Source organism: Oncorhynchus gorbuscha, linkage group LG23 (assembly GCF_021184085.1).
Source record: "Oncorhynchus gorbuscha isolate QuinsamMale2020 ecotype Even-year linkage group LG23, OgorEven_v1.0, whole genome shotgun sequence".
In the NCBI taxonomy this organism is placed as follows: domain Eukaryota; kingdom Metazoa; phylum Chordata; class Actinopteri; order Salmoniformes; family Salmonidae; genus Oncorhynchus; species Oncorhynchus gorbuscha.
The window spans coordinates 60,339,299-60,351,305 of record NC_060195.1 but is presented as its reverse complement, the minus strand read 5'-3'; the positions used below and the strand labels follow the sequence as shown (position 1 = coordinate 60,351,305).

General features: G+C 41.0%; 1 protein-coding gene across 1 annotated transcript; it reads left to right on the top strand.

The window, feature by feature from the left end:
• Positions 1 to 8,622: 8,622 nt before the first annotated feature.
• On the top strand, positions 8,623 to 11,594 carry LOC124011477 (claudin-10-like). The gene is made up of 5 exons (XM_046324907.1): positions 8,623 to 9,009; positions 9,581 to 9,742; positions 9,826 to 9,907; positions 10,039 to 10,137; positions 10,714 to 11,594. The coding sequence occupies exons 1-5, from the start codon at positions 8,790 to 8,792 to the stop codon at positions 10,868 to 10,870; spliced, it is 720 nt and encodes a 239-aa protein (XP_046180863.1). The 5' UTR covers positions 8,623 to 8,789; the 3' UTR covers positions 10,871 to 11,594.
• Positions 11,595 to 12,007: the final 413 nt, after the last annotated feature.

The window sequence follows — 12,007 nt, the reverse complement described above, 5'->3', positions numbered from 1 at the left end:
CTTCTGCCATGGCCAGAGAAGAGTCCGGATCTCAATTCAATTGAGCACGTCTGGGACCTGTTGGATCGGAGGGTGAGAGCTAGGGCCGTTCCTACCAAAAATGTCTGGGAACTTTCAGGTGCCTTGGTGGAAGAGTGGGGTGACATCTCACAGCAAGAACTGGCAAATCTAGTGCAGTCCATGAGGAGGAGATGCACTGCAGTACTTAATGCAGCTGGTGGCCACACCAGATACTGACTGTTACTTTTGACCACCCTTTTGTTCAGGGACATATTATTCAATTTATGTTAGTCACATGTCTGTGGAACTTGTTCGGTTTATGTCTCAGTTGTTGAATCTTGATTCATACAAATATTTATACAAAATAAAAATAAATGCAGTTGACAGTGAGAGGCCGTTTTTTTTTGTTGCTGAGTTTATATAGAATTATACTGTACTGTGCTGGACTCTATTCTACTCCACTGTACTTTACTGTACTCTACTGTGAGGTCCAAATGTATGAGTCATAGACATCTATGATTGTGTAACGTGTGCGCTGAGAGTCGGGAAGCAAGTTCAGGGAGTGAGTGTTTTAATGAATAAACGTAACGCAAAACACGAACAACACACAGACATGACATTAGAAAAGAAACAATAACACCTGGGGAAGGAACCAAAGGGAGTGACATATATAGGGAAGGTAATCAGGGAAGTGATGGAGTCCAGGTGAGTCTGAAGACGCACAGGTGCGCGTAACGATGGTGACAGGTGTGCACCATAACGAGCAGCCTGGTGACCGAGAGGCCGGAGGGGGAGCACATGTGACAGATTGGTACAGATTTGGTCCGGTACAGCCCAACCAAATTTGGTCTTGTTTGGGGGCGGAGCTCATTAGAATAATAGCCAGTTTGTAGAATAACACCCAAACATGCAAAGGAAGATATTACTTTTTTCTACTTTTGTGTCTATTCAGGATGCATCATCATGAAGAGAATGACATTGATAATTATGGATTTCTGTATAGTACAGATCAGGGACCCATGATGTCATTCTGGTACCATCATTATGTTACCGGGTGTTAATCCACTTCACCTACAGTAATTCAATAAAAAAAAAATGTATTTTTTTCTAAACTTAATGTGTCATGTCACAGCTGACACCCATTCTGTCTGCAGACATCTTTGAATCTTTAACAGAGTTTTGGGAAAATGTGGTCACATAAAAAAACGGAGGGAGATTTTACCTTTATTCTGTTACCAAACTCTATATCTGCACTGGTCTTTGAGTAAATGTGTTTTTGTCAAATTTTATGTGGAAATTGTTCTCGTGTATTAGACTGAGTCTCAGAGTCATTCTGTTACTGTGGAATTGCCCCGTATCTATTCTTTCAGGTCCCTAAAATAAATACTTTGGTCTTAGATGGAAAACTGGACTTACAGTTTCTGGTCAATATGTAACTAGCCACACACATCCATAATAACAGGAAACTAAGGACCATATGTGTGATCTCTCTCTCTCTCTCTCTCTCTCTCTCTCTCTCTCTCTCTCTCTCTCTCTCTCTCTCTCTCTCTCTCTCTCTCTCTCTCTCGTAATCTCTCCTTGTTTCATTTCGAACAGCCAAACACCCCCTATCCACAGGAATGACCACTTCTGCAACAAAAATAAACGAACATGACAAGACATGTTGGCCTTTGCTGAAATATCAACTTCCACGTCATTTTCAACATACAGAAACAACTACTTTCCTTCCATCTGCACTGATGTGAAGGAAATAAAGCAGTGAATACTTGCCCTTTCACCAATCCTGTGTTTGTTTGATCTGGATATTTTCAGATAAAACAGAGAGAGGAAACGCCCCTATTGAAGTTTTCGCATCATGGCTCAGGACACGTGGTTGCATGAATATTTTATATTTTCTCTCCACTGGGTGGGGCTATGAGTCAACAGATAGGCCTACTGAATACCAGATAACTGCAACATTTACCGTCTTTTACAATCACTCTGGCACTAATTTCAGAACCTTGGTGTCATTTTTCAAAACTCTAGACACAAAAACTCACAACCGATGATCAAAATGCACATTTTTCAAAACTAACACTTTTTCCAATTGCTTGGATACAATACACATAAAGATAAGATCATTTGTTCATTGAACTAAAATTGCCTGTTCAAAATGACACAACTTAACATCAAAGTATGACCATTTCAAAATGCAATTCACACATTACATCTGAGATGACTGTCTATTCGTTTCATTACAATGATCGAACTATCAATTGATACAACTGCTCAAAATGATAAGAAACTGTTGCAGTCCTCTTAATGCATCGTTTTATGAAAACTGACTAACAATATTCCATGTTTAGATCATGAAAGTTTCAGGATAACGAGATCCATTGACACCAATTTCCGTGGAACATGAACCAATTGGACTACATTATCTATGGATGTAATATTTCATCCTCATTCTTTATCAGACACTGTTTCCATGTTCCCATGTACCACTTTTCCAGACCATGTTTTCAGATTTGACATTACTGTAGACTCACTTTATTAGGTACACCTATCTTGTACTTGGTAGGACCCCCTTTTGCCTCCACAACAGCCTGAATTATTCACTGTGTTGTATCTAACAGTTTCTACAATCCCTTTGGCTCTAATTTCAGAACCTTGTGATCATTTTTCAAAACTCTAGACACAAAACTCAAAACGGTCATCACTTGCAACACAGGCTGTCCAATGTTCAAAACACTGCATTGTGCATTCATATCTTTAAAGAAACCTTGCACTTGCAGAATCATTGGTGCAAATATCTAATTTATCATGAAATGCCACAGTTTCACTGTGTAGTTGTTCGTTCTATCATGAAATATTGTAGTACAAAATATGCGACACATGTTTCATTAATGTACTACACGTAAATACATCACTGTAAAAGGACTAGTAAAGAGAATACTACAGACACAGTGGAATCATTGAACAAAATCTGAAATTTATTGATGAAATACAATAAAATCGCAACATAGGTTTCTTTGAATCAAAGCTAAAATAATTAGCTACAAAAAATATAAAAATACAGTAAAACATCAACTGCAGTGTTCCTCACCTGGCTTACTGTAAAAAGCTTAACACAGGATTGATTACTGTACTTCTATATTTCCATCAACCCTGTCTTGTGGATTTGGCCGTAGGTTTTCATCCACATCACAATGGATGTTTTGATTAGCCAAGCATCTTGGGAAGAATCTTCGGGTGAATCCAGGCTTGACACTGGTCTGCCGTGATGTCATTGCATGTGTCATCCATGGCCTGTAGAAGGGTGGCTTGTTTGTGAGGGTGCCTATCGTATACCTTCCACCTCCACGCAGAGAAAAATTCTTCAATCGGGTTTTTAGGAAAGGAGAGTATGGGGGTAAGTACAGGGTGGTAAATTGTGGATGGGCCTGAAACCATGCTTGCACCATTTGAACTTGGTGGAACCTGACATTATCCCACACAATGACATAGGTCATGCCATCAGCTCTACAGACCTGATTTAGCCCATCAAGGAAGGTTACAATCGAACAGCGACTCATGTGGCTGCTTGCAACTCAATATATAGAGAGAGGGCTTTAGTTGTTGTTTGACCTAACATAAGAACGGGCTAGATGCGTAATCTAAGCAACTTTAACCGTGGTATGATTGTTGATGCCACACATGGTGATTCCAGCATCTCAGAAACAGCTGCCTTCCTGGGATTTTTACACACTACAGTCTCTAGAGTTTACAGAGAATGGTGAGATAAACAAAACACATTCAGTGAGCGGCAGATCTGTGGGCAAAAACACCTTGTTTAAACTTCTTAGGGCTGCAATCCCGTTAACGGGATCAAAATGACAACAGCCAGTGAAAGTGCAGGGCGCCAAATTCAAAACAACAGAAATCTCATAATTAAAATTCCTCAAACATACATGTATTTGATACCGTTTTAAAGGTAATCTTGTTGTTAATCCCACCACAGTGTCCGATTTCAAATATGCGTTTACAGCGAAAGCACACCAAAAACACAGCCATTTTTCCAGCTAAAGATAGGAGTCACAAAAAGCATAAATAGAGATAAAATGAATCACTAACCTTTGATGATCTTCATGAGATAACACTCATATGACTTCATGTTACACAGTACATGTATGTTTTGTTTGATAAAGTTCATATTTATATAAAAAAATACGAGTTTACATTGGCGCGTTACGTTCACTAGTTCCAAAAACATCCAGTGATTTTTGCATAGCCACATCAATTTTACAGATATACTAATTATAAACGTTGATGAAAATACAAGTGTTAAACATAGAATTATAAATATACCTCTCCTTAATGCAACCGCTGTGTCAGATTTCAAAAAAACTTTACAGAAAAAGCAATCCATGCAAAAATCTGAGAACGGCGCTCAGAATTGTTTTTAAAGTATCTGCCATGTTGGATTCAACAGAAATCAGAAATAACATTATAAATATTCCCTTACCTTTGATGATCTCCATCAGAATGCACTCCAAGGAATCCTAGTTACACAATAAATGTTTGATTTGTTCGATAATGTCCATTATTTATGCCATTTAAATGGCATATATATATATATATATATATATATATATATATATATATATATATATATATATATTTATGTCAAAGTAGCTACTTTTGTTAGGGCGTTTAGTACACAAATCCAAACGCTAGTGCAGGTCCAGCCGAACGTCAGACGAAAAGTTCAAAAAGTTATATTACAGGTCGTAGAAACATTTCAAACTAAGTATAGAATCAATCTTTAGGATGTTTTTATCATAAATCTTCAATAACGTTCCAACCGGAGAATTCCATTGTCTGTAGAAAAGCCATGGAATGCAGGTCGCTCTCATGTGAAATTCGCGTAACCAGGACCTGGCTCTATGCCAGACCACTGACTCAAAGAGCTCTCATCCGGCCCCACCTCACAGTAGAAGCCTTATTTAAGTTTCTAAAGACTGTTGACATCCAGTGGAAGCCCTAGGAAGTGCAACATAACCAATACCCCACTGTGTATTCGATAGGGCTGAGTTCAAAAACTACAAACCTCAGATTTCCCACTTCCTGTTTGGATTTTTTCTCAGGTTTTTGCCTGCCATATGAGTTCTGTTATAGTCACAGACATCATTCAAACGGTTTTAGAAACTTCAGAATGTTTTCTATCCAATACTAATAATAATATGCATATATTAGCAACTGGGACTGAGGAGCAGGCCGTTTACTCTGGGAACCTCTGGGCACCTTATTCATCCAAGCTACTCAATACTGCCCCTGCAGCCATAAGAAGTTTTCATGAGAGAGGTCAGAGGAGAATGTCCAGACTCATTCAATCTAACAGAAAGGCCACAAATACTCAAATAACAGCTGTTTAAAACAGTGGTGTGCAGAAGGGCATCTCTTAACGTACAACACCGTGAATAATTCAGGCTGTTGTGGAGAACAAAGGGGGTCCTACCCATTACTAGATAGTGTACCTAATAGAGTGAGTGTACAGTAATGTCAAATCTGAAAACATGGTCTGGAAAAGTGGTACATGAGACCACAGAAACAGTGTCTGATAAAGAATGATGATGAAATATTACATCCATAGATAATGTAGTCCAATTGGTTCATGTTTAATGGTAATTGGTGTCAATGGATCTCGTTATCCTGAAACTTTCATGATCTAAACATGGAATATTGTTCATCAGTTTCCATGAAACTATGCATTAAGAGTAATGCAACAGTTACTCATCATTTTGAGCAGTTGTATCAATTGATAGTTAGATCATTGTAATGAAATGAATAGACAGTCATCTCAGATGTAATGTGTGAATTGCATTTTGAAATGGTAATACTTTGATGTTAAGTTGTGTCATTTTGAACAGGCGATTTTAGTTCAATGAACAAATGATCTTACCTTTATGTCTATTGTATCCAAGCAATTGGAAAAAGTGTTAGTTTTGAAAAATTTGCCATTTGATCATTGGTTTTGTGCCTAGAGTTTTGAAAAATGACATCAAGGTTCCCTAAATTAGTGCCAGAGTGATTGTAAAAAAAACTGTAAGAGATGCCATTCTGTACACCACTGTTTTAAACAGCTGTTATTTGAGCATTTGTGGCCTTTCTGTTAGCTTGAGTGAGTCTGGACATTCTCCTCTGAACTCTCTCATTAACAAGGTGTTTTTGCCCACAGAAATGCAGCTCACTGAATGTGTTTTGTTTATCGCACCATTCTCTGTAAATTCTGGAGACTGTAGTGTGTAAAAATCCCAGGAAGGCAGCTGTTTCTGAGATGCTGGAATCACCATGTGTGGCATCAACAATCATACCACGGTCAAAATTGCTTAGATTACTCATCTTGCCTGTTCTAATGTTTGGTCGAACAACATCTAATAGTCTACATATTGAGTTGCAGGCAGCCACATGATTCGCTGTTCGATTGTAACCTTCCTTGATGGGCTAAATCAGGTCTGTAGAGCTGATGACATGACCTATGTCATTGTGTGGGACAATGTCAGGTTCCACCAAGCTCAAATGGTGCAACCATGGTTTCAGGCCCAACCACAATTTACCACCCTGTACTTACCCCCATACTCTCCTTTCCTAAAACCCGATTGAGGAATCTTTCTCCGCGTAGAGGTGGAAGGTATATGATAGGCACCCTCACGAACAAGCCACCCTTCTCCAGGCCATGGATGACACATGCAATGACATCACGGCAGACCAGTGTCAGGCTTGGCATCGCCCGAAGATTCTTCCCAAGATGTTTGGCTGAAAACATACATTGTGATGTGGATGAGAACCTACGGCCAAATCCACAAGACAGGGTTGAGGGAAATATAGAAGTACAGTAATCAAACCTGTATTTAGCTTTTTACAGTAAGCCAGGTGAGGAACACTGCAGCAGTGATGTTTTACAGTAAGCCAGGTGAGGAACACTGCAGTGATGTTTTACAGTAAGACAGGTGAGGAACACTGCAGTGATGTTTTACAGTAATGTTTTACAGGTGAGGAACACTGCAGTGATGTTTTACAGTAAGCCAGGTGAGGAACACTGCAGTGATGTTTTACAGTAAGACAGGTGAGGAACACTGCAGTGATGTTTTACAGTAAGCCAGGTGAGGAACACTGCAGTGATGTTTTACAGTAAGCCAGGTGAGGAACACTGCAGTGATGTTTTACAGTAAGCCAGGTGAGGAACACTGCAGTGATGTTTTACAGTAAGCCAGGTGAGGAACACTACAGTGATGCTTTACAGTAAGCCAGGTGAGGAACACTACAGTGATGTTTTACATTAAGCCAGGTGAGGAACACTGCAGTTGATGTTTCACTGTAGTTTTTTCTTTTTTCGTAGCTAATTATTTTTGCTTTGATTCACAGAAACCTATGTTGCGATTTTTTTGTATTTCATTAATACATTTCAGATTTTGTTCAATAATTCCACTGTGTCTGTAGTATTCTCTCTATAAGTCATTTTACAGTGATGTATTTACATATAGTACCATAATGAAACATGTATCACATATTTTGTACTACAATATTTAATGATTGAACAAACAACTACACAGTGAAACTATCGGTATCTTGTGTGTGGGTGATTTTAAATGAATGTTCCTATGGTATTTCATGATAAATTAGTTATTTGAACCAATGATTCTGCAAGTGCAAGGTTTCTTTAAAGATATGAATGCACAATGCAGTGTTTTGAACATTGGACAGCCTGTCCTACAAGTGATGACCGTTTTGAGTTTTGTGTCTAGAGTTTTGAAAAATAACCACAAGGTTCTGAAATTAGTGCCAATGTGATTGTAGAAAACTGTAAACACTTGTATGAAACATTTATAGCAGGACATTTTATAATCAAATCAATGAATTGTATAATTTCAACTAGTATAATCGTAAGGAAACTATGTGACACTAACCTTTGCAACGAGTGAACAACGGTCTTCCTCTGTCTATCTACATGTTATTGTCAATTTTTCTGTTATACACATGTCAGTGTCTTAGCTCTGTTTCCTGTCCACTAACAAACATTTAAAATCCTTTCAATTAGCCCCATCTCCTACTGATCCACTCACTGACCCCCCTCCTCGCACTCAAATGACTACTGTGGAGTGATGTGTGTATGTGTGTGTATGTATGTATGTGTGTGTGTGTGTGTGTGTGTGTGTGTGGCTGGGTGGGTATGTGTGTGTGTGAGAGAGAGAATGTGTCTGTGTGTGTGTGACTCTGTGTGTGTGTCTCGGTGTGTGTGTGTGTGTGTGTGTGTGTGTGTGTGTGTGTGTGTGTGTGTGTGTGTGTGTGTGTGTGTGTGTGTGTGTGTGTGTGTGTGTGTGTGTGTGTGTGTGTGTGTGTGTGTGTGCGTGTGTGTGTGTGTGTGTGTGTGTGCATGGCTGGGTGGATGAGTATGTGTGTGAGAGAGCGAGAGCATGTGTGTGTTTGACTCAGTGTGTGTGTGTGTGTGTGTGTGTGTGTGTGTGTGTGTGTGTGTGTGTGTGTGTGTGTGTGTGTGTGTGTGTGTCAGTGAGTGATGTGTATCCTTGGGATTGGTCCAGAGGTAGAAGTGCAGAGGCTTGAACACAGAGCCCTCCCTGTTGAGCATAAACCAGGCTACGACATCTTAACCACGGACACACTTCACCTCCTAACCATTCATCCTGGACTGACTCTGCTCTCCATCCACTATCTTCAGCTCCACAGACATACATTCTCATCTGCCGCAGTTGCTGTTAACCAGCTTACCTGACCCAGCTCTACAACAGACAGGACAGGACTATCCGAGGAGGATGAGCAACATGGCCACGGAGATCGTTGCCTTCATCCTGACCATATCTGGATGGATCCTGGTCTGCTCCACGTTGCCTACTGACTACTGGAAGGTGTCCTCCGTGGATGGGACAGTCATCACCACGGCGACCTTCTGGTCCAACCTGTGGAAGACCTGCGTCACGGATTCTACAGGAGTGTCCAACTGTAAAGATTTCCCCTCCATGCTGGCTCTGGATGGTCAGTCCAAACTTTAGCTGCTTGCTATTTTTGCTGTGATGTTGTATTGTCATTGTAATTGTATGTGATTGTGTGTATTTTTGTGTTTGCGTGTGTGTTTGTGTGTGTGCATATGTGTGTCTGTTTGTGACTGTAATGGAGTTGTGTGTGTGTGTGTGTGTGTGTGTGTGTGTGTGTGTGTGTGTGTGTGTGTGTGTGTGTGTGTGTGTGTGTGTGTGTGTGTGTGTGTGGTGTGTGGGTGTGGGTGTGGGTGTGTGTGTGTGTGTGCGTGTGATTTCTTTGACCTAATCACAGATGAATGGCTGGCTTTGAAAAAAGTGGTATTTGGAATTTGATAACCCTATCGGTTTGTTGGCTTATGCCCAAGAGCCTCTAAAAGATACACTACCAGAGGCCAGAGCAGCATTTGAACCGGGTGTTCAAGCTGCCATTTGAGGATACAATGCTTTTAAAGTGGCAATGAGAGGAAAACTGAGAAAGTCAGAGCACTTTTACAAGTGTGAGATAACTCTTTGTTTGTCTCTTTATCTCTCTCTCTCCCTCACAACCACACACACCCACACCCACCCAGTGTATATCCAGGTGTGTCGGGGCCTGATGATTGCGTCTGTGTGCCTGGGGTTCTTTGGAGCCACCCTGGCCCTGATGGGAATGAAGTGTACCAGGATCGGAGGCTCAGAGAGCACCAAGGCCAGACTAACAGGCCTCTCAGGCCTTCACTCCATACTCAATGGTGAATATTCATTATATTGTGTGCTTGTTGAACTACTCCTTGCTATTTAGACCAGAGCTGAGTCCTCTCTGTTTTCTCTGCAGGGCTTTGCTCCTTGACTGCATGCTCTCTGTACGCACACAGGATCACATCCGAGTTCTTTGACCCACTCTTTTTTGCTCAAAAGTAAGTGTTCAGCTTAACTGTGCTACTTAATGTCCTACTGCACTGCATGTAGACAAATGAAATGCAGTGCGCACATGTATTTACTAACTGGTCATTGGTTTTGCCGGTTATGCCCGTCCTCTCGTTGCCAGGTTTGAGCTGGGCGCAGCGCTCTTCATCGGCTGGGCTGGATCGGTGCTCTGCATTTCAGGAGGACTCATATTCTGCCTCTCCTTGTCAGAGGGCTTCAGGCAAGTTTGTACAATTTAATTAAACAATGGTCAATTACAGAAAAGTATTACCTTGACAGACGTGCGTGTCCCCCCCCCCATTCCATTTACTCAGTGTGTTATGTAATCTGTAAGTACGGTACGTATCTCAACATCATGTTGACTGAGACACGGAAATGGAAAGTTATCTATAATAGAGTAGACGGACCGTAAAGCATGTCATTCAGTAAGTCAATGAAGCAGTTTAATATGAACTGTAATGAAGTTGTTTAAGTACTGGCATATCCAGGGATCACTGTCAACATCTCGTCTCATAGTGACAACAGTATAAGGACATGCACTGTATGTTGATGACTGAATGTTTTCTTTGTGTATAGTGTCAACGTATTTATGTGAAAGTCACCTTGGGTGGGGGGCCTAGGGAACGAGTGCATAGGGTGGGATGAGGTAACAGGCTGCTTCAATAACTGTCACTACAATTGGCCTAGATCCGAGACTTCTCTGTCTTCTGAACTCAGACTTCTTTTTTTTTTACCATGGAAAGGGAATGAGGACACTGTATATCTCAAAGGAGTAACCCTTGGTGTTTTCCTCTAGTCGAGCAGAGTGCTCCTACAGTGGCAGTACGTCTATGGTAACCAAGCGTCACAAACCCGGCAAGTCTGCCAACAGTTTCTACAAATCGCCAGTTTCCACAGACCCCCGAGACCCAGCAGAACACTCAAGGCAGTTTGGAAAGAACGTCTACGTGTGACAACGGACGGACCACTGGCATTGGGCATATGGTCATATGAGGTGACCGTGGACTGTTTGACCCTTGGGCTAAGCTTGTTGAGGTCACCTTTTCATACCTCTTCAACCAGAACCCCAATTCCTTATTGAGATGGATTCCTGTGTGATTACATTACCTAAGGATGTGATGCATGCTACCTGCTTTTATTTTCCTTGCTATCGCACTTCTTTCCAATGCACTGTACATAGAACATTGTTTTTGATATCTTGCCTGCCAAAGGAGACTCCTTGCTGTCTCTGTGCCTCTGCTGTATAACTGACTTGAACAATGTCACCCCCTGTGGCACAAACAATGCTGGTGGGAAATAACCCTTGAAATCAGCAAGAGGAAATAGATTGTTGGCTCCTCTCTAAAACCACATTAGGTAATAGGTCTCTTCTGTCAACGGGCGATAAACAAAAGAAATCAGATAAGCTTGTTTTCTTCACAGGGCAGGATATTCGGTTTGGCTAGGATCACAGTATGAACTCCCGGGTCACCTTGAAGGGACAAACGAACTGGTGCTCTTCCAAATCTATTGTTGCTCATTAGATATGCCTCAAGAACAAATATCAGGAATATGTGTCCGTTTGAGGTCATCGAAAGACATTACTCGATTGGTTCATTCCTGTACATCTCCCAATATGTTGTAAACAGTGGCAATGTCAATAAATGCTGTTTTTTCAGTGATCATTTTCTCTGAATGATCTGATGAAAGAGAATTTTATTTTATTTATTTATTTAACCAGGCAAGTCAGTTAAGAACAAATTCTTATTTTCAATGACGGCCTAGGAACAGTGGGTTAACTGCCTGTTCAGGGGCAGAACGACAGATTTGTACCTTGTCAGCTCGGGGATTCGAATTTGCAACCTTTCGGTTACTAGTCCAACGCTCTAACCACTAGGCTACGCTGCCGCCCCAATAAAGTATAAAGAAAAGGGGGATTGAATAAGTGGACTTTTTAATTTGGGGGTTTATCACTTTGACATGGACCTCTGTATGAGTGTCTCATGACAACTACCTCCGGAACTCAACTGTGGAGCCAATGCCCGTCTGCCGTATGCTGTCACTCTTTAGCAGGCCACAAGTGAAGCCTAGATGAAGGAAGAGTCAATAGA

Coding starts and splice junctions, on each gene's coding strand:
- LOC124011477 (XM_046324907.1), top strand. CDS start 8,790: ATGAGCAACATGGCCACGGAGATCGTTGCCTTCATCCTGACCATATCT. Junction 9,010..9,580: donor CTCCATGCTGGCTCTGGATG/GTCAGTCCAAAC, acceptor ACACCCACCCAG/TGTATATCCAGGTGTGTCGG. Junction 9,908..10,038: donor CCACTCTTTTTTGCTCAAAA/GTAAGTGTTCAG, acceptor TCTCGTTGCCAG/GTTTGAGCTGGGCGCAGCGC.